The sequence below is a fragment of the Ipomoea triloba genome, chromosome 15 (genome assembly GCF_003576645.1).
Source record: "Ipomoea triloba cultivar NCNSP0323 chromosome 15, ASM357664v1".
In the NCBI taxonomy this organism is placed as follows: domain Eukaryota; kingdom Viridiplantae; phylum Streptophyta; class Magnoliopsida; order Solanales; family Convolvulaceae; genus Ipomoea; species Ipomoea triloba.
In genome coordinates this window covers 12,791,813-12,815,859 of record NC_044930.1, presented here as the reverse complement: position 1 = coordinate 12,815,859, position 24,047 = coordinate 12,791,813, and the positions used below count along the sequence as shown (strand labels likewise).

Below are 24,047 nucleotides of genomic sequence, written 5' to 3'. Positions count from 1 at the left end.
TTTTATAGAAATTAATGGGTAAGTTAAAAGTTAACGGAATATTAACGGAGAAGAGAATATTTAACGAAAAACTTAACGGATAATCATAAAAGTAAGGTTAAATTAGGTAATCTCTATTAATAATATTAATCTGAATTATCTGAACCATCTATTTGATTATATAATTCATATGAACCATCCATTTAATTAAATAATTTGACCGCCATTTTTTCTACCCATTTTAGGCCTAACTCTCTTTGGCTCTTATTAGTACAGTAGATATTATTATTATTATTAGGAAAATTATATTAAGAATTTTAGATTATTATTACTACGGAGTATTATATTATTATTATTATTATTATTATTATTATATTAACATAATAGATTTTAAATTGAGGCTACAAAATTTAATATTATTATTTCATTTATTCAAGTATAGTAATCACCATTTTTTAACTAATAAGTGTGAATTAGTATTGTGCAATTAATGATAAAGATTAATAATAATTGGAATCAACAATCAATGATACAATGACCCATGCTTAGCTTCCAATGCACCATTTTTTATAAAATGAAGAATTGGAATGGTAAAATGAACAATTGGAATGAATAATTGAGGATTTATTCAAGTATAGTAACCACCATTTTTACCAAATTACATAAGCATCCGTAAATGGAGAAGATCAAGATTGCAAATTCTACAATATATAGATGAGCATCCGTAGATTGCTAGTTATTTTGCATAGTACAACTAAAAAGATGGATAGTTAAATAAGGTATTATCATTCAAAATCTTGTAATACAAAGTTACAATACGATGTTTTTCCATTAGAAATTACCAATCAAAGTAATGTGATTAAAATATATAATTATAGAAAACATTTGATTGTTCACTACAATCACTCTGAAAATTGTAATTTTACATACGTGATACGCCCATGGCAAAATTGGCCTAGCTACTTGAAACCTTATCAGCAAAAATTAAAGCATATTGAGCTGTTAAAATCAAACTAAATCACAGTACTACAAAATACTCTATGGAATGCAGACTACACCATAAGGATCTCCAACATGCAGAATGAATCAACTAAAAATTAAATCATACCGCATACCATAACAATTCTACGCGTGTTAAAGTTCGATCTTCGACTTCGTAGAATTACATATTATAGATCTCTAACTAATAGTGAGAGCACATATATTGGTACGTTGTGAGAGAAGAGTCATTTCTCATCATTATATAGTGGAGGATAAACATAATATGGAAGATTTTTCAAAAGGAAAGTATAATTAATTTTAATTTTATGTAAATATAGATGATTGACATGTAAAAATTTTACTACAATATTATATAATTTTTTCATTCTAATATAGTTAATTACATGTCAATTATATAAATATATATAGATATATAGATATAGATATAGATTATCATATCACTAATCACCAATCACCAATTAATTAATTAATATCAATATCAATCTATATAAATATAAATATTAATATATAACAATATTACCATATCACTAATCACCAATCACCAATTAATATACAAGTACAACTAAAAAGAGCAGATTGCTAGTTATTTTGCAAGTACAACTAAAAAGATGGATAGTTAAATAAGGTATTATCATTCAAAATCTTGTAATACAAAGTTACAATACAATGTTTTTCCATTAGAAATTACCAATCAAAGTAATGTGATTAAAATATATAATTATAGAAAACATTTGATTGTTCACTACAATCACTCTGAAAATTGTAATTTTACATACGTGATACGCCCATGGCAAAATTGGCCTAGCTACTTGAAACCTTATCAGCAAAAATTAAAGCATATTGAGCTGTTAAAATCAAACTAAATCACAGTACTACAAAATACTCTATGGAATGCAGACTACACCATAAGGATCTCCAACATGCAGAATGAATCAACTAAAAATTAAATCATACCGCATACCATAACAATTCTACGCGTGTTAAAGTTCGATCTTCGACTTCGTAGAATTACATATTATAGATCTCTAACTAATAGTGAGAGCACATATATTGGTACGTTGTGAGAGAAGAGTCATTTCTCATCATTATATAGTGGAGGATAAACATAATATGGAAGATTTTTCAAAAGGAAAGTATAATTAATTTTAATTTTATGTAAATATAGATGATTGACATGTAAAAATTTTACTACAATATTATATAATTTTTTCATTCTAATATAGTTAATTACATGTCAATTATATAAATATATATAGATATATAGATATAGATATAGATTATCATATCACTAATCACCAATCACCAATTAATTAATTAATATCAATATCAATCTATATAAATATAAATATTAATATATAACAATATTACCATATCACTAATCACCAATCACCAATTAATTAATTAATATTAATATCAATCTATATAAATATAAATATTAATATATAACAATATTACCATATCACTAATCACCAATCACCAATTAATTATTCTTTTTTAAAATAATCACCAATTAATTAACTAATATTAGTACCAATCACCCATCACTCATTAATATTAACAATATTACCATATTATCATATTATCATATTATCATTATCATATATTACCATAATAATATTATAGGATGGATAATTAATAAAATAATAAATAAATAAAATAAATGATTTTACCAAAATACCCCTAAGTTTTGGGGGGAAAATTTGGGAGGAGTAAATTGTTTTTATATATAGTATAGATATAGATAGATATAGATTATTATTATTATTATTATTATTATTATTATTATTATTACACACACACAATAACTAAAAAATGATGGGTCGATTTTATAAATATTAGTATAAGAGAATCAACATAATAATAATAATAATAATAATAATAATAATAATAATAATAATAAATTAATTAATTAAATTTGATTCATCCACATGTTTCTTATCGAGGTGGCAAGGGTATTATTAAAGGGGAGGGGTGGCCGTGAGTTTTATTATTATTTTTTATTAAATTTTTTATTTTAATAGTTTATTATTAAAAATCATTTTAAAATGCTAACTCACCGTCCACATAAGTAACCTGAAAAAATACATGGTAACCTGCTATTATGTGAAATTGCATACATTTAGAGTGTTCATTGACCTAATTACATTTTTTTTTTGTTCAGTAACCTAATTTTATTTTCAGATTACGTTTAGTGGCCAATTTGAATCTTATTCTTTTGTTATTTTACTTGGGTTGACGATTCAAAGGAAAAAGTGCACTTATTCTATACAAGGAAAATGTGTTTTCATGATGAAAATGATACCGGAGTAATTATTAGTGTAGAGTGTGGACTTTTTTTTTTTTTTTTGGTACATCAGAAGCCTTCAAGAGGCTTTGAGTTATTCATTGCCTGGCCACTCCCAAGGCATCATGATGAAGAAGATCATTATAGTGTGGACCTTAACCTACCTCAGAAGGTCAATCATTAATATACAAGTTTATTTTTAACATATTAAATATTTATTTTTTTAAATATTTATTTTTAGTATATATATATATATATATATATATATATATATATATATATATATATATATATATATATATATGATACTACTTAAAAATCAACATTCAGTATATTAAAAATAAATATTTATTATACTAAAATTAAATATTTATCCGTGATCTATATTACCGGATAGGTCATAGTCCACAACATAATTTGCCTAAAAATGATTGGTGTATACTTGGGTGACAAATTGTGAATAACATTGGTCCACTTTTTGCTTCCCATTTATTTATTTGCAAATATTAGTGGTCATGGTTTCACTTCTTAATAGTGGATAAGGAGTATGAGCCCACATATGATCGGTGGCATCTCTATCTTATGTATAGTTTGATGATGCATTTTTCCAACGTGGTTTCTCCTGTCCCTTTCATATGGAAAATTGATATCTCCTCATTTTTATCCAAAATAAATAAATAAAAAAATATTATGTTTTGGGAAAATGGCACTTTTTCCCCCTATGTTATGTGCATATAGTACTTTTTCCCCCTATGTTATTAAAGTGGCTATTTTCCCCCCTGAAATGTTAAATTGACATTTTTACCCTTGAAAATAATTATTTCATTTATTTTTCTTCTCCAACAAATTATTACTTATATGTATGGATGATCACGATTCGGTTCAAACCTAACCAAACACTGTAGCAATCATACCGAAATAGTATGGCCGATTTTGGTTACGATTCAGAACCGAAAAAAAATAAAATTAAATAATTGTTGAACCGTGAACTGGAACTGAACCACAGTCATATATAATGAAAATGATCAAACACTTATTTTGATAAATCGGTACGGTTCAATTCCAATTTCGATTTTGAACCGCCAATCAAAACTTATTTATTTATTTATTTTATTTCTTATTTAAAAATAGTCTAAATTCAACAATTATTTTATTTTATTTTTTCGGTTCTGCATCGTAACCGTAACCGTCCATACTATTTAAGTTCAATTGCTACAGTGTTCGATTAGGTTCGTATCGAACTATGATCTTCCATACATATTAGTAATACTAGGTTGGAGAATAAAAATAAATGAAATAATTATTTTAAGGGTAAACATGTCAATTTAACATTACAGGGGGAAAAGCTACCACTTTTAAAATAACTGAGGGGAGAAAACTGTCACTTTAATAACACAGGGGGAAAAAGTGCTATATGCACATAACATAGGGGGAAAAAGTGCCATTTTCCCTTATGTTTTTGTTGGTAAAAAAATGATACCGGTACAAAATGTGAATAAAAAGTAAATGTAATATTACTCTTTTATCTACCCAATTAGTTATTGAAATTCGACAAAATAGACCAACAAACACTTTTTTATTTTGTCTGTTGGGAAAAATTCCACTTCCTGTAGGCTGTAACAAATGAAAATCACAGAACCAACACGGTGCACAAATACGAGATAACACAATAACCCAAAAATAAATGTAAACATAAGAGACACACGATTTACGTGGAAAAACCTAGAATCACGGGACCACCACCAACAATATTTCAACTATAACAAATCTTGGGTACAAAGTTTCAGGCCACTACACGAGTCGAACATAAAAAAATCATCAAATGCAACAACTCTAGGCCAAAACTTCTATATTGTTCCACAAGCCTAAAAAGGAATATTAACTCGACCACGAGAGAATACAAATATTACGAGAATACTCAGGATATACCTGAAACAAATAAGCTGACCCCTTAAAAATATTTGATGAACAAAACGACTCAAGAACTTAACAAACCTCACGACAAAACAGAAAAGAAATGTTTTGCTTGCTGCATAAAAGGTTTCGCCACTTCTCTAGCTTCTCCACTACCATACATGTATATATATGGGAGAAGGAAAACCAAAAGGAAATTTGCATGTTTTCCTAATTCACAATGAGAGATTGTGAATCTTGAATGCAGGTGATATCCTACTTGGTTTCTACTTTGTTTTTAAAACAAATTAATCGACTGTATTTATCACTGTATTAGAAACAATAAATAATAAAAATAGTGCAGGAAATATAAATGGACCAGGATATGTTCACGCAGTTCAGAGCACCTTCTCCTACATCTGTGGGGCCACACAAAGGTGAAACCCAACTCCACTAGATGATCAAAGATGTTACAAGGTTCACCAGATATCCATCCTCCATGATGGCCTAATCTATTACACCTACAAACATCACCATCTCCTGAGTTGGTAGTGTGTCAACTTCTTCAGCTTTCCCGGGCCAATCAACAAGTCTTCCACTTGATGTAGTAAACAGGACAACAGCACAAAACTAGTCTAAGAAGCCATATTACAATGATCTTGAGTCTGTATCAGTATAACAAACTTTACATATTAAAACAGTAGGCTTAGACTAAAACAGTAGATCTTAATGTTAAAACAGCAGGGAACTTTGACGATCTTTTCAGTGAAATCAGCAATTAAACCTCTGAGGCTTCAGCTCTATTTAACCTTGAACTTCTTAGCTCCTTCCCTGTATTTGATCTCCTCAATTCAAGGTAAGTCACTCAATTACATCTTGCCTTGATTTTCTCATCTCTGACATTTTTGGTTGAATAAATATGAACCACTCATCCCATGCAAATAAACAACACTAAAAACTATTGGTCCCGGTGCATGTTGCCAAGAAAACATAGGCATAATTAATTAGACCACTTAATTAACAAATAAATTGCCAATTAAAAGTTATACATTAATTTCCCTAACACACAATTTAGCAAAAGCAATTTGTTTCCTTTGTTGCATGTTGCCGCCAAATCAACTGTTGGTCCCGGTGATAGTGATTTGAGTCTAGAGGGGAGGGGGAGGGGGAGGGAGAGGGGGGGTTTAATAGACTCACAAGAATTTTGAAAACTTTTTGCAAGATTAATCCCTTGAAGGAATGAACTCGATCAAAGATAAGAACACATCGGATAAAATATGTTTTACCAAATTTTAACTTTACTTTGCACAAAAACTTTAGTCTATGAAAATATTAGGTTTTGAGAATGGCATGCAATGCAGTACGTAAAAATAAGAAGAGAGAGGGAGAGATTTTTATAGTGGTTCGGTTGTTAACGAAGCCTACTCCACTCTTCTTCACAACTTGTGAAGGTTTGCACTATTTTCTCCTTAATAGTACAAAGCTCCTTTACAACGTGCTCCTTTGATCACTAAGCCCGGCAGCCACGTTTGATTATATTTTTCAACTCCTTCAAAGTATATTTCGCCTCTTTCTACTTCTCCGAGTAGAGATGGTTGGAAGTATTTCTCCAACTTGAGAATCTTGTGTTTGATCTTCTTGATTTCCCCCTTGAGCTTCACAAGATCTCTTTTCTAAAATCTGGATTGAAACTTTGAGCTTTTTGATATTTTGACACACTGAGAGTAATATTGCTTGCTTAAGGATTTTCGCCTTTTCAACCTTGTTCAAGTGAGAAGGAACAAGAGTATTTATAGGTTGAATTTTCAGATTCGTTAGAGGGAACCTGAATTTTCAAACCTATTGCTCAGTATGTAATATCCAGTGGGTAAGGTTTTAATCTTTTCAGAATGTCAGTACCTTTCTAGCCATTTGTTCACTTTTATGCAAGGACAATTTGTCTTTTGTCGCACAAAAATGTGACAATCATTTAATGTTCCTAGGGATTGTTGCCTAGGATCCATTTTGACATTCAGGTTATACCCAACCTCAAGGCTGTAGATAAGACAACTATCAAACAATGTTTAGTGCCTTGGGTACTCGTGATAATGATTGACTTTATCATTTTCTCATCATCTCCTCGAATCAATCACCTTTGATTCTTCGGTTTAAAGAGTTCGACCCTTCCATTCTTGGGCCTTAAGCTTTCACAATCTTCAGTCTTCGTTTCTTCAAGTCTTCGTGTCTTTAGTCTTCAAGTCTTCAGCTTGAATTCTTGAATTTTTCAAGAATAGGACTCTGTTTAACTAAGACATAGACAAGGACTCGTCTAACTAAACAACAGAATTATGCATAGACAAGAATTGAGGGGTCTCCTCAGGTCTTTAGTATCATCAAAATCAATGGCTCGGGGTTCCTAACATCAACCATAATTCATTCCCTAATTAATATTATTATTATATTATATATAATAATAATTAGGGCTCAAGATAAGAAAAGGTCAAACAAAAATATAGTGGATAAAAAAAAGTTAGGTCCAAACTGGGCTATTTACCACATAGGAGGGAAGCCCAACCCAACATAGTCGGCAAATTAGGCTATGGACTCAGGTAAACCTTGCAAGATGTACCCAGGTCTATGTTCACAATTTTAGAATTCTATGTTCACAATTACATACATTACTCAAAATTCACAATTTTTGAACTCAAAATTTACAAATTGTGAATATAGAGTTCAAAAATTGTGAACATGGAGTTCAAAAACTATGAACATAGAGTTCTAAAATTGTAAACATAGAGTTCTAAAATTGTGAACATGGACTTGGGTCCACATTGTAAGGTGGACTCGGGTCCATGGCATAAAAACCGAACATTGTCATCATTTAAGGATTGTAAAATGCTAATGGCACGTTTGGTTCTCAGTAATAGGCCTATCTCTTTATTTGGTAAGAACTTGTATTCTTAGAAAGAGTTAATTCCATTTTTGGTACTAGATTTATAGCTGACAGTCTACTTTTAGTCCATTTTTATTAGAATATTCACATTTGGTCCTAGTATTATTGTGGCATAACCATTTTTGGTCATCCGCCAACAAAATCGTTGAAATATTGTTAAATACAAAAAACATTTCCATCATTTTTATACAAAGTGAGTTGACCCCGTTATATTTTTCTATTTATTTTTAAGACAAAATTCATAATTGAAGACCGAAATGACTTTGTATATATTTAATGACATTAAAACTGTCTTATTAGTAAAGGACTAAAAATGGTCATGCACAATAATACTAAGACCAAATGTGAATATTCTAATAAAAAAGGACTAAAAGTGGACTGACACCTATAAATCTAGAACCAAAAATAAATTAACTTTTCTCAGAAACATTGTTTATGAGAAAGAGTTATGAGCTATTCCCCTTCCCCCCTGGTATTAAGTTATTCTTGAGATCTTAGGAATCGTCTATACACTTTTTTTTTTTTTCTATTTTACCCTTATTTAACCTACCCTAGAATAACATTCCTAAAATTTATTTTTTCAGCGAATCAAACAATGGAATACAAATCTTATTATATTCCATTTTCCATGGAATAGAATTCCTATTCCATTAAAATTTATTCCGTAACCAAACATGCTATAAAAATTTATGAGAGTAATATTCTCACTACGTGTTATTCATTGATTGGGTTAAAAATACAATTTGTTAAAATAAACATTATTTATATTATTATCAATGGTTAACTGAAGTATTGATTGGGTTAAAAGATACAATTTGTTAAAATAAACATTATTTTATCTTATTATCAATGGTTTACTGATACTTCACGGGATAAAGAGTAAAAAATTGAGACATATAGTATAACTTTTAAAATTTTCTAACAAAAAATGATGTAATTGTAAAAAATTATATATATCGAAATTTATATCATTCAGTTAATTATTACAATTATCTTTAATTTTTATATCAACTAATTGTGAATATCAATGACTTATGATCTTATTAAAAGATTTTAGTTTCCTGAAATATAGTTTCAAATTTGAGTTTTGTAAATAAAATAATAAAATACTAGAAGAGGTCAATATACAAAATTTGAGACTAATTCAATTATAGTTGATTAAAGTCTAATATAGTGTGTTTCAAAAAGTCTAATATAGTGATTAGATATGGTTGGAAATGAGTTGATCCACTCGTCAAAGCTCAACTCGAGCCCGCTTGTTATGTAATCGAGTCGAGCTTGAGCTCAACTATTTTAGGCTCGTGACTTGTCGAGTCATAAATAAATAAATAAATAATATAATATAATATAATATAATATAATATAATATATATACTTAAATTTGAGCCGATCTTCAGATTCAATTCGAGCCAAATGACATGCTCGAAAAATTGTCGAGCCGAACTCGAACATTATTTTTCGAGCTCGAGCTCAAGCCAACCCAAGCTCGAGCTCAGCTAGGCTCATTTGCACCTCTAAGATAATAACATAACTAACATGCATGGATTAAAGTAGAAAAAATAATTGCTTGTGAATTGAGTGATCTCATGAAAATTAATTAGATAAAATGCATCAAATCTTACAGAAATTAGTACAAATTAAAGTTCAAAATACTCCGTATGTGGAAAAAATTAGTGGATGGATGGGTTTTGGACAGACATGTTGTAACACATCATCGTCCTTATCCTAATGCCCACTTTTGTACGTAAAAAACTACCGGCCATATCCAGACACGGGAAAATTAGATATTCGCGGCAAGTTTTATGTTTTGTGATTTCATAATACTTGTACGATATACGCTTACCACTTCTTTTTAAAGTTATAAATAACCATTTTTGTCCTTAATTAAATTAGAGTTAATTCCATCAATGGTCCTCCGACTATGTTGATTTTTCAAAATTAGTACCCGACTTTTAATTTGGACAATTTAGGTCCCTTGACTTTCAAATTTTTTCCAATTTTGGTTCTTTCGTAAAATTTTGGTTAAGTTGAGGTCAAATGAAGGGGTAAAATTTTCCGTTCACCTTTTTAGTGGATTATTACTCGTATTTCTCATGTTCTATACGCTATATATATGAATATAATCTCAGTCGAAGTCTCAATCGAAGCCATATAATCTCATTCGATGTCTCTTCGACTGATACTATATTAATATATATAGCGTATAGGACATGAAAAATACGAGTATACAAGTGAACGGACAATTTTACCCCTTCATTTGACTTCAACTTAACCAAAATTTGACGAAAGGACCAACATTGGAAAAAATCTGAAAGTCAAGGGACCTAAATTGTCCAAATTAAAAGTCGGGGACTAATTTTGAAAAATCAACATAGTCGGAGGACCATTGCTGGAATTAACTCTTAAATTATTGATAAATTGTTATTTTGGTCATTAATTATTTCATGTGCTTAGTTTTAGTCTTTGAATATATAATTTAAAATGTTGCTCTTTTAATTTTTTTTAACCTAAACTCACATATTATATATGAGAACTACTACTAAATCTTAATTTTGTAAGGTTAAAAGTTAATATTCCCTTCAGTATCTTATCTAGATTGACATTATATATCTAACATATTATTTCAAAAATAAAAAATCAATATGTAATCTCCACCTTTGCCAATCTACCAAGGTTTCAGTCACAATTAATATTTTTTCTATGAAAATAAATTTGTATTATCCTATGATTGGTACTAAAGAAAAAAAGTCTTCGGTTATAAGTTTATGCTCAAATTTTGTATTAAATTGGGCAAATACACAAATCATATGTGACTAGCTAGCTAGTATATTAATTTTTTTTTCTCCACGAGATGTGAGAGAGATAGAGAATCAAATGTTATCCCTGAGATGAGACTAACAAAGTTCTTGTGAGATTCAAAAATGTATTTTGTCTGAAAGAGTTGAGTGAGAGACTCTAGTTTTCTAGGTCCATTACCCTTAAATCTTTTATCAAGTGTCATAGGAAGTTCTAGGCTGATCACATCAAACTCGCATCCTTATGGTGTGTGTGTGGGGGGTGGGGGGGGGGTCTAGTGTGATAATGCCAATTAGTCTTGGAAAAATTGATTTTCGAAATGTTGCATTCAGTAGTGTTTCGGGGTAGTGTTTTGGAGAAAATATATTAATCAATTGTTTTCGCTAAAACATTTCAAGATGAATATTGATTAAAAAAATTAAACTCTTTTTTTTTTGTGTGTGGTGTTGAGACTCCTAGTTGTTAGGAGTCTTATATAGTTGTAGTACAATATGACTCTATTATATATTCTATTATATTGTGTATGTACGTTTATGTTATTTGGTTAATCACAGATAATCTATTCTCATCTGGTATCAGTAGTTTCAGGTGAATTCTCATGGCCACCATCGATCCCCGCGACGGCTCTGTTGAGGTTTCCTCGGAACGGACTGTCTTCGATGTAGCCATGCCTCCTTTATCGACCCCCACGTCTTTGTCGTCTGCGCATCATTTTGTGTTTCTGAAGCTCTCTTCCCGCAATTACCTGTTCTGGAGATCTCAGATGGTGTCGTTTCTTCGTGGTCAAGGTCGGTTGCGGTTCGTCGACGGGTCGATACCCTGTCCGGTTGCAGCTGCTGTTCTAGCCGCTGCTGAAGCCTCTGCCACGGCCGCTGCCCCGGCCTCGTCGTCTACTGCCTCCGTGTTTGCACCGCCAGCGTCAATTGCAATGTGGATCCGCCAAGACCAGGCGGTGCTCTCTTTGTTGATTTCTTCTCTATCGGATGATGTTCTGCACCACGCTCTCGGCAAGGCCACCTCACATCAGCTTTGGGAGGCCATTGAGCACTCCATGGGGTCGGCGACGAGAGCTCGTGCGCTAAGTCTTCTTGGCCAATTGCAATCACTGCGGCAAGGGGATGCGTCCGTGTCTGATTAGCTCGCTCGTGCTCGTCTCCTAGTTGAAGACCTTTCCTTAGCCGGTCGTGTCGTTTCGTTAGACGACCAGAATTTATATGTCTTCCAGGGACTTAGGGCTGAGTATCGTCCTCTGGTTGCTGGTCTAACTCGCGGCGTGCCTGTCTCTCTGTCGGAGCTTTCGGATTATCTCAGCTCCCAAGAATTTATTTTTGCAGAGGACTTCGCTGATGCTGCTCCTCCGGCGGCCATGGTGGCTCGGCGTGGTGGCGGTCGCTCTAGCGCTACGTATTCGTCACAACAACAGCAGCCCTTCCAGTCGCGAGGTGGCGGCGGTGGAGCTCGCCATCATGGCAGAGGCAGAGGGCGCTCTCGGGGTGGCGTTGTTCGCTGCCAGTTGTGCGACATTGTCGGTCACACCGCGCTCACCTGCTTCAGGTTTCGTCCGGCGACTTCGGGTCCTCAAGCGCATGTTGCTGTCGCGTCTGATGGTGTAGAGTCACTCGCTTCCCATCACTGGCTTCCGGATACGGGGGCCTCCAATCATGCGACTCCGGACCCGTCGCATATGACCTCCGCTGCCGACTACAGGGGTTCGGACACTTTGAGGGTTAGCGATGGTACAGGTATGCCCATAGTTAGTATTGGTTCTGCCTCGGTAGCCACTCTTAGTCGTGTCTTGCGTTTATCTGAAATATTGCATGTCCCCGGTCTATCTGTTCCCTTATTATCTATTCAAAAGTTTGCTCAGGATAATGATGTTTATTTTGAGTTTTATTCTGATTCTATTGTTGTCAAGGATCGTATCACCAAGGTGTCTCTATATAAGGGTCGTGCTTCGGGTGGTCTTTACTCGTGGCCTGTTACGCTGCGTCATGGTCCTGCTGCCCTGGTTGTTCGTGTGTCATCCTCAGTGTGGCACAATAGGCTCGGTCATCCGCATCTTCATGTTTTGCGTCAAATACTTAATAGATGTTCTCTTAATTCTAGTGCTGTTAGTCGTTTGTCTGCTTTATGTTCTGCTTGTCAGTTGGGAAAATCCTCTAGATTTCCCTTGCCTCGTGTTATTTCCTCTACTACTCATGTTCTAGAACTCATTTATACTGATATTTGGGGCCCTGCGCCTTGTCATTCATCTACTGGTTATAAGTACTTTGTATTATTCGTGGATGATTTTTCTCGTTACATTTGGTTTTACCCCTATGCGTGCTAAAATTGATCTGTATGCAATCTTTGAGCAATTTCGTTGTCAAGTTGAACGCTCTTATAACTGCAAAATTCTTTCGATTCAATCTGATCTTGGGGGGTGGGGAATATAAAAAATTGCATACGCGTTTGTCTGCTCTGGATATTATTCATAGGCAGTCGTGTGCCTACACTCACGAGCAAAACAGTAGAGTAGAGCGTTGTCATCGTCATGTGGTCGAGACTGGCCTTGCTTTATTAGCTTAGGCCTCGGTCCCTACTCGGTTTTGGGATTATGCGTTTGAAACCGCAGTTTATTTAATTAATAAAATGCCTACACGTGTGTTGCACGATGATACTCTTCACTTTCGTGTTCATCGTTCCCCTCCTTATTCGTCGTTGCGTGTGTTTGGGTGTTTGTGTATTTCGTTGTTGCGTCCATACAATCGGAACAAGTTACAGTTTTGGTCAGCTCCATGTGTGTTTCTTGGTTATCCCCCTTCTTTTCGTGGCTATCGTTGTCTGGACTTACATACTAACCGGTATTTGTCTGCCGACATGTACAATTTGATGAAACTGTTTTTCCGTTTGCCTCAGCTGTGTCTGTGCAGGACTCATCTTCTCCGGTTACTGAGCCATGGGGTGTTGGTCGCGTTGCTGTTAGCGTGCCTAGCTCTCCTCTTGTGGCTCCTGCTCCGGCTCTCATCGCCTCTAGCTCTCGCACCGTGTCTGATCCGGTCACGCGTGATGTTGTTGCTGCTCAGGCAAGGCCCGTTCGGGGTCGTCTTATTAAGCGACCTATGGTGCGGACTCATGCTATGGCTTTACGGAGTGGTTCCTAGTCTCGGGTTTAACCGGTGGCCCTAGTATCTCAGGCGGTTCTGTTGGAGCCTACGTGTTACTCCCAGGCTGTTGTGTATCCAGAATGGCGCGAGGCGATGGACCTCGAGTTTAATGCTTTGTTGCAGAATCAGACATGGCGGTTAGTTTCGTTTGCGCCCGATATGAATGTCGTCGGCTGTAAATGGGTCTTTCATGTGAAACGGAAAGCTTATGGGTCCGTTGAGCGGTATAAGGAGTGACTTGTTACCAAAGGTTTTAATTAGGTGGCTGGCCAGGATTTTTTTGAGACCTTCAGTCCAGTGGTCATGCCCACGATGGTGCGTCTACTGCTATCTTTAGATGTTTCCCGTGGTTGGCACGTTCGGTAGTTGGACGTGCACAACGCATTTCTGAATGGTCGTTTAGCTGAGACTGTCTATATGCGGCAACCCTCGCGGTATGAGGACAAAGATGCCCCGGATCATGTGTGCCTACTCCAGCGCTCTCTGTATTGCCTCAAGCAAGCGCCCCATGCCTGGTTTGATCGGTTACATTCTTTTCTCCTTTCTATTGGGTTTTGTCTATCTAAGACTGACGTTTCTCTGTTCATCTATTCTGTTGGCTCTGTTCAGGTTTTCCTGCTTGTATATGTGGACGACATCCTGGTCATGGGTTCTGATCTCGGTTCTGTGACTGGTTTGGTTGCCAAGATGGGTTCTGAGTTCAAGATTCGTGACATGGGTTCCCCATCATTTTTCCTGGGTATAGAGACTATTTTTGTGGCTGATGGCTTGCTTCTATCTCAACAACGCTACATGACAGACATCTTGAAGCGTGCCAGCATGACCGACTGTAAGGCGCTGGCTACTCCTGTTGCGTTATCTCGGCCTGCGGTTGATGATGTGTCTCCTTATACTGATCCGACGCAGTATCGTAGTATAGTTGGAACTCTTTAGTATCTTACGATGACTAGGCCTGACTTGTCGTTTGCAGTCAATAAACTCTGTCAGCACATGCACGCTCCTACTACCGAGCATTAGGCCATGCTCAAGCGGGTTCTTCGCTATGTGAAAGAGACCTTGCATTTCGGCTTGCGCATTTGTCGCTCTCCTTCGGATGCTATTCATGCGTTTTCAGACTCTGACTGGGCCGGTGATCCGGGTGACCGGAGGTCCACGAGCGGCTTTGCGGTTTTCTTAGGTCGTAATTTGGTTTCATGGGTCTGTCGGAATTGAAGCAGCGTACTGTGGCGCGTTCTTCAACTGAGGCTGAATACAAGGCTTTGGCTGATGTCGCTGCAGAGGTTACTTGGTTGGTCTCACTCCTGACTGAGCTTGGTTTGCCGCCTACTTCGCCACCGAGGCTGTGGTGTGATAACTTGGGTGCCACCTATCTGTGTGCTAATCCGGTCTTTCATGCTCAGACCAAGCATGTCGAAATTGATTATCACTTTGTTCGTGATAAGGTTGCAAAGAAGGAACTCCTAGTTCATTTCATTTCTACCAAGGATCAGCTAGCTGATGTATTCACGAAGCCGCTCTCTGGTTCGCGCTTCGCATTTCTTCGGTGCAAGCTTAATGTTGCTGTCAACCTTCCGCTTGAGGGGAAGTGTTAGGAGTACTCTTATATAGTTGTAGTACAATAGGACTCTATTATGTATTTTATTATATTGTGTACGTACATTTATGTTCTTTGGTTAATCACAGATAATCTATTCTCATCCTAGGTATAGGGGAGTCTCAACTCTTCTAAAACACAACCCATCATATGTGGGACAAATATCGAATGGGTAAATTAGGAGCTTTGAGGCTCCTTAAATAGAAAGCCTCTAGACTCCTCAATACATTTTCCACCGATTTGTGGTTTGTGGAAAGTGTAGAAATTTTTTATAATAATAATAATAATAATAATAATAATAATAATAATAATAATATTATTATTATTATTATTATTATTATTATTATTATTATTATTATTAAATTAGAGTTTTTTTTACTTTTGGTTTTATTATTTTAGTGTCTCTGTCAACTTTGGTTCACAATTTTTATTCTCGACATAAGTAGTGCTTGACTTTACTTTTTATTTTTCATTTTTCATCCTTTTGGCGATGTGATCGACAAGTTTTCATCGGAGTCAATAAACTGTTGTGCCGTTAAGGGTAAAAAATCTTTTGACAAAGCTCTAAATATATTTATAAATAAAAGTACAGGAAAAATAGGAAAAACATATTTGCTTGTTCTGCTTCTCATTTCTTTGACTAGGGAATTGAGAAGGTAACTGAGAATGACACATTTTTCAACATCAAATTCTATAGGTATATATAACGAGTGGTATATACATCAAATTCTACAGGTATATACATTGTGGTTATGTGGGCATCAACTGAAGTTATGAACATCTTGGACAAATGAAAATCTTAGGCCGTAGATTTTGGCAATGCCTAATGAGTGGAGTATGATTTTTGTATTGTTGTGTTTCTGAAATCTAAATTTTATTTTATTTTTATTATTATAATGTTCAACACCTTGTGATTACATGAAATCTAAATATTAACTTTTTTTATTAGTGTTCAACACCCTATGATAATATGATTACATCGAATCTATTTTTTTTTTTTTGTATTAGTGTTCAACACCTCAGTGATTATATGCAACGGTTCGACCCTCCGATGTGCAAGAAATCAAAGAAAAAAATTCCATGTTTGCTAAGGAAGATAAATAAACATGAAGAAGAAATTAAAAGGTTGCAAGAACAGCTTAGTGTTGGGGGAAGAGTGACTCAAAATTAGGCACTAGGCAGTATGGAAACAAAATTTAGTTGTGTTTATAGCTAGTGTTGTGATCTTATATATTTTGTGTTTACTTCAAATCTTCTAGCAGTGTTGTTATGTATCCCAAGCAATTAGCACTTTACTAATCTTATTTGTAGTTCACTTTGGATTGTAGTTTAGAATGTAATTTTTATGTTAATTTTGATTGCAATGTCGTATTTTAGCAATGTAATGATTTGTTGTAAATGATCAGTTGGATTACAAATATGAATGAAATTGTTTGTTGGTTCAATGGTTAAATTTGTTGGGTTCAATGGTTCAATTTGTTTGGGTTAATTGGCATGTGCTTTGATTTTTAAATATAAGAAGTAGCACTTTATCCAGAGCTAAGGTACTTTAAATATTTCAAAATCACTTGGCACCAATCAAAGCATTGCTAAGGCACCAAAAAACTTATCATTAAGCTAATGATAAATAAGCTTATAGTAAATTTCCAACATTTTAAAAACTAGTAAACAAGTAGAGACAATAAACATCTATTAATTAATCTCCAAAATATCATGTTTTAGTACACCGAAGCTTCAAACTAATACTAACCACAGTTTCAACCAATGCAATATTTAGTGAGTAAAACAATATTACAAATTGCATTGTTACCGCTAAGATCAAAAGACATGCATGGTTAGTGAATATCCATTGGGTCATCCTTGTTGCAACAAAAACAAAACAGAAAAAAAAGAAAAAAAAAAGAAAAAACATTGTGACTACTAACATCAAAAGGCATGATTAGTCAATGACATGATTGCTTCTTGTGTATTGGTTTATTTCCCTTGGTTTTGCATGGTGATCCTTGTGTAGGCTTCTTTAACTTCTTTACGGGTGGTGGTAGTCCATGACACATCCTAACTCCATGTATATGTATATATGTATGTATATACATACATGTATATATATGTATACATGTGTGATGTGTATATATATGTATACATATATATATATATACATGTATGTGCGGTTAAAACTTCTCATGCGGTTGTGCGGTGATCAATGCTCTTTAAAAAAAATTTAAACTGATGCACCTTAAGTTGGATTAACATAAATGGCTCTGTAGAGAAAATCTTATAAAGAATATTGGTTATGTTTTGGAACTAAAAAAAATGAAAAAAAAAAAAAAAAACTGGCTCACCTTAAGTAGGAAAACAACGCACCTTAAAAAGGGAAACAACGCACCTTAGGAAGGAAAATCACGCACCTAAAGCCTTATTGCGGAAAATCACGCACCTATTGCGGAACTAACATAGACCACACTTTTGGTCTTTGCAAAATGTACGCGTCTCATCGTCACAAGATTGGAAGATCACGTTGTCAAATAAAGAATATTTAATGAGGCACATGAAGGAACCAAAGTTCTTATCCCATGATGTCTATCACTCCTTCTGATACGAGATTGCCTTTCAAGTTCTAGTGTAAACAATTCCCATTGATGCTGGCATATGCCATGATAATCAACAAAAGCCAAGGCCAAATACTAAGACATGTTGGGCTATTGCTGAAAAAATTGGTGTTTAATCACGGTCAATTGTACGTGACTTTTTCCGAGTCACCCATCTTGATGGCATGAAGGTGTTAGCTTTAGACGAGGATGGACTAGATTCTGTTGCTACTACCAACGTTGTCTACAAAGAGGTTTTCAATCATGTGTAATTCGAACCGGTGATATTATGTTTTTTTTTTTCAAAGAGCACCATTGACACTAAAAATTTGATAATTTTGATTATTTTTAATAGTAGTAAGTTTGAATATTTTTGGATAATATTGATATTATCTAATTTTTTTAATTAGATAATATTAAAAGAGTTTGAACCTATCAAAATTCTTCTATCCTACAACTATAAATATGACTTTTCATTTCTATGTAATCATCCTAGGAAAAATCATAGAAATAGCTTTGAAGCTTATTTAGAGATCATGATCATGAAAATAAAAGCCCATGAAAACCTCCAGTTGAAAATCAAATCATTTGAATCCGGAGGCCCTTCAGAAGAACAAACATATAAGTTTTTCTTTGAAAATCAAGCCACTTGAAATCCGGAGGCTCTTCAATGGAGCGTTCAAGACACCAATTGAAGAATCGGAGGACCATCTAGAGATCTTGTACCCACACCATATTGATATACACTATAATGATACTTGATTGTAACTAGAAGTTTAGAGTTTAATATATAAAAACTCTCAAATTTCTTCGTTCACAAGCATATTTGCCCAAGTTATACAAATTCTAAGCACTAATATATAAAATCCCTAAAGTTTCAGCACCGCCGGATGCTTACATATAGACATTAGCTATTAATTCAACAATTATTTGGTAGAATTCAAGCAAGGATAACATCACAAAATATAATCGATCCAAACCATCTTTTCAATTGCACTATGGCTATGTTTGGCAAACCTAGCTGAAAATGTAGCTGAAATTGAAAAGTAGCTGAAAACTGAAAAGCTATAAGCTTGAAGCTGAAATCTGAAGAGCTGTTATGCTTAAAAGTGTTTGGTAAAATTAGCTTTTTGATAATGTGATAAATGTAAAAAGACTAAAAATGACATTTTCATACAATTTAAATAATTTTAAATTTAAATAGGTTTGTTTATATATTAAAATATAAAATAATGAAATCAATATATTTAAATAAAATATAAAGTAAGAACATATATTTGAAAATATATAAAGTAAAAAAAAATATTTATAATTCATAAGATTAGTTCATACAAAAATTAATGTTCAAACATAAATATCAAACTGAAATTACAACCAAACATAATGAAAAGAAAATGTCAAAAGAGTTTTAATTGAGAGGTGTAAAGGATGTCATTTATTTAAAATAATAAGGATAAAGATGGAAAAAAGTTAAAAAGCTACTAGCTTATTTTGAAAAGCTACCCCAAGAAGCGTTTCAAAATAAGCTATTATTTTAAGCTACTAGCTTATTTTGAGAACATTACCAAACAGAGCTTATAGCTTATTAGTAGCTTAAAATAAGCTATAAGCTCCTAAATAAGCTCTGCCAAACAGAGCCATATATAATATTTGATGTTACTAAGTTATATAATTATATATCGATCCAAATATTCTTAAAATATTATAGAAGATCTATACCGTGAATCGCGCGAGTGAAAATACTAGTAATAATTATAATAAATTGAGTTAATTTCATTTTGGGCCTAGATTTATAGGTGGCAATCCACTTTAAGTTCTTTTTTATTAGAACATCCATTTTTTGTCCTAGTATTATTATGACATGACCATTTTTGGTCATTTATCAACAAAACAGTTAAAATATCATTAAATACAAGGGCATTTCGCTCTTCAATTATGGATGCTTTCAAAAACATAAACATACAGCGGTTCAACATACTTTGTATAAAAAAGATTAAAATTTCTTTATATTTGACGATATTTCGAAGATTTTGTTGATGAAGGACTAAAAATGGTCATGCCGCAATAATACTAGGACCAAATGAGGATGTTCTAATAAAAAAGGACTAAAAGTGGATTGTCATTGATACTGTTAATTCTTCCATATACTCGAGTGTACAAAGTACGTAGAGAAATTATATGTAAAGCATGTGTAGATCATAAATTTGGCCTTCAATCTATCTCCTTCATTGATTAATCTTGAATATTTAGAGAGAAGGGAGAGTTAGGCCTTGTCTTTCTAGAGAGAGAGAGTAGAGTCTCCAAAAGTCCCTACCATGCAAGGCTAAGGTCCCTTTTATAGGGTTAGTACCCGCGTAAGTCACGGACTATACAGTCAATCTTTCAGCCCGAACTCTTCCTCATTGACGTTTAAGGTTGTGCTCTTTTTTTCTTGACTAAGATTTTTTCCCACTAGGTTTTTTCTTAGTCTAAGGTTTTAACGAGACAACTGGCGTAAGTCGCAGGCTATGTGGACCTTTTTTCTAGCACGAATCCTTCCTCGTTAGCTCGACGTCAGGGCACGGACTGAGGGACTACTTGATAGGGAATATACCTCGGGTATACAGCCTTAAGTATTTTGTACGTAGACGTATATGAGTGCGGGTACTAACCCTATAAAAGGGACCTTAACCTTGCATGGTAGGGACTTTTGGCAACTATACTCTCTCTCTCTAGAAAGACAAGGCCTAACTCTCCCTTCTCTCTAAATATTCAAGATTAATCAATGAAGGAGATAGATTGAAGGCCAAATTTATGATCTACACATGCTTTACATACCTTTTCTCTACGTACTTCGTACACTCGAGTATATGGAAGAATTAACAGTATCAGTGACCTATAAATATAGGACCAAAAATGAAATTAACTCATAATAAATGTATACAATGTTTCGGGATCATGTGTCAACTACCCTTCTTGTGTGAATTGAAAGAATGCACCGCAACTACTACATGAATATACTGCAACTACTTCAGTTTCGTTCGTAACTACAGGAATGCCCCGCACATACTACACGATTGCACTGCAATTACTATAATTACTCCCAGACATGCTTAGAAGACCAACGGATAGTTACAGTGTATTCTTATATTTATAGCGGTGCATTCCTTCAATAGTTCGCATGTTTGGGTCCTTTGGATGGTTTGCATATGATTCCAAATCTGTATACAATTATGAGGGGGAGACAATTTTTTGGAAGGACCAAGGCCTCGCTGCCTTAGCTCCGCCATTGTAATATTCATTTTTCATCCCAGAGAAAAAAACAATTGTTTATTTTAGGAAATTGTTTGAAGAAACCGTCAAATCAACAGTTTAAACATTCAAAAATACTACGGAAAAAAACTTTGAAAAGTAAATCGTTAATCGTTGCCCTCCGCCATCGTCTTTGTTTATAAATGGAAGCCATATCCCTTCTCGCATACAATCTTCTCCCGTTCTCCGCGTAGCTTTCCCTTTCCATTCATTTTTCCCGCAATATCTCCTCTGAGCAAATTCATACACGCATTCATTCATTCCTTCACGAATCCAAATTCTGAACACCCACGAATCTATCGATTTTTATACATAATACAGAGATATCTGTGACTAAACTTTATCATACCCTTCAGACATTTCTGCTTCCTTGTTTGACCACGTGATTTTTACTTCATCCCAAATTGGCGATGAAAACAATGAAACTCGTGACTATGCAGCCGTGTTGTCGGATTCTTAATCGGAGGAGATCGACCCTGTTGCGCTTTCCTGTCTTGATGCCCCGCCCTCCTTCGCCGTCTCTCAATTCGTTTCACCGCTGCCCGTCGCCCGTTTTGGGGTTTGGAAGCGTAGTTCGTAGGACCCAGAAGCCCATTTTTTGTGTGTCCAATTTTAGTTGGGGCCAATCGAGGCTTCTCTTGAGGCCTTGTGATAGTAGGGGTTTCCATTTGGTTTCCAGTGCTACTTCTAATCTCCGGGAATTCTCCAGCACCGTCGAACCCCGGACAAATGACAAGAATTTCGAGAGGATTTATGTTCAGGGGGGAATAAATGTGAAGCCCCTGGTGGTGGATAAAAATGCTTCTCTGAATGAAAAAACTGAGCATATTGAAGAGTTGAAAGTGGGGACAGAGGAGTCTGAGGTTGAAAAGGAGGCATGGAAGCTATTGGAAAACGCTGTAGTTAGGTATTGTGACAGCCCAGTTGGGACCCTGGCCGCGAATGATCCTAATGATAAGCTACCGCTGAATTATGATCAAGTGTTCATAAGGGACTTTATTCCATCAGCCCTTGCATTTTTGCTCAAGGGGGAGAATGAGATTGTCAAGAATTTCCTCCTTCATACCCTGCAACTGCAGGTAATCTTGTGGTCTTCCAATCTATGTTATTATGGATTCACTCATATTCATGTATATCTAAGTTTTGCTCACATCTTTCCAATTGCTAGGGAATTTCATAATTGGCTTTCTTTGCTTTATCTTTCTATGCGAATTCATTAGTAGTATATCATTTAGGCCCTGTTTGGTAAATGGCTGCTGGCTGATTGGGTTGGCTGTTTGGGTTAGAAGGTATGATTTGTTAATAACATTAGCTGATTGTAAAAAGTTGTTTGATAGATTAGCTAGCTGATAGCTGTTTGGTATAATTTTTTTCTCAAAAAGCTAATTGAAAAGGCTGCTTTGAGTAGCCTTTTGAATTTTAGTATTTTAGAGTTACAAAAAGCTTATTAACCAAACACCTAATAGTGATCAAATAAGCCAAAATTGGCTGATAGGCTGATTATTTACCAAACAGGGCCTAATGAAACTAGGAGGCTAGAGTAATTTGCAATGGATCTTATATTGAGACTGGGAGGGAATACTTTCTCAATGGTTGGGAACAATATCTGAGATTATAACATGGATATATGAGATTGGGAACAATATGTTGTGAGATATGTATGCTGGAAATGATGTTTAGAATTTTTAGAAATGATAGAATAGATCAGATGAATTGCTAACAGTAACAGAACAGGTTATGGGACTGTACGAGGATTTCTTTTGGATTTTGCATTCTGAGTTTCTGACCAAGTGACCATAATCTCACTTGTTCTTTGAACCCTTCTTGTCTTTAGAAACCTGACTATTTACGTTAATGAAGGTTGCTCTTTCTTGTATGTTTTTGAGATGCTGTCATGATTGTCCTGCTAAATTGGATATATGCTATGGTTTCTTAATCTTTGTAAAAATCAGTTGACAATCTTCAACCTATGTGGTCCATAATTGCTACACCGTAATCTATAAATGATTGGTTTATTTTATTCAACCATATTATTATTATTATTATTATTATTTTAAAAATTGTAAATACGGAACTTCTTTTATTTATTTGTGTTTTATGTAAGCAGAAAAAAATATTCTCAAAGGTCAAAAGAAATGCTACATGGCATATTATGTGATAAACCAAAGATGGTTTTGGAATGCATTTTATACTAAATCAAGTTGATTATGCATGTATTGTTCATCTTTGATGTATTTCTTGGATTTTTTTTTTGTTATTATTGTTTTTTATTTTAGAGTTGGGTGGATTTCTAATCTTTTTTTATTTTAGAGTTGGGAGAAAACTGTTGACTGTTACAGTCCAGGGCAAGGGCTCATGCCTGCGAGCTTTAAAGTGAGAACTGTGGCTCTCGATGAAAACAAGTTTGAAGAAGTTCTTGACCCTGACTTTGGGGAATCAGCAATTGGACGTGTTGCACCTGTTGATTCAGGTGAATACCTTATACTTGTTTGACTTTCTTTTTTTTTTTTTTTTTTTTTTTTTTTTTTTTTTTTTTTTTTTTTTT

General features: G+C 34.3%; 1 protein-coding gene across 1 annotated transcript in view; it reads left to right on the top strand.

Moving 5' to 3' along the window:
• The first annotated feature begins 21,583 nt into the window (after nucleotides 1–21,583).
• Nucleotides 21,584–24,047, top strand: part of LOC116005613 (alkaline/neutral invertase A, mitochondrial-like) — a 4,935-nt gene continuing 2,471 nt past the window's right edge. Inside the window, exons 1-2 of the mRNA XM_031245857.1 lie at nucleotides 21,584–22,581; nucleotides 23,813–23,972. Of these exons, the coding sequence (XP_031101717.1) occupies nucleotides 21,913–22,581; nucleotides 23,813–23,972 (829 nt within the window). The 5' untranslated portion in view covers nucleotides 21,584–21,912. The remainder of the gene's footprint in view (nucleotides 22,582–23,812; nucleotides 23,973–24,047) is intronic.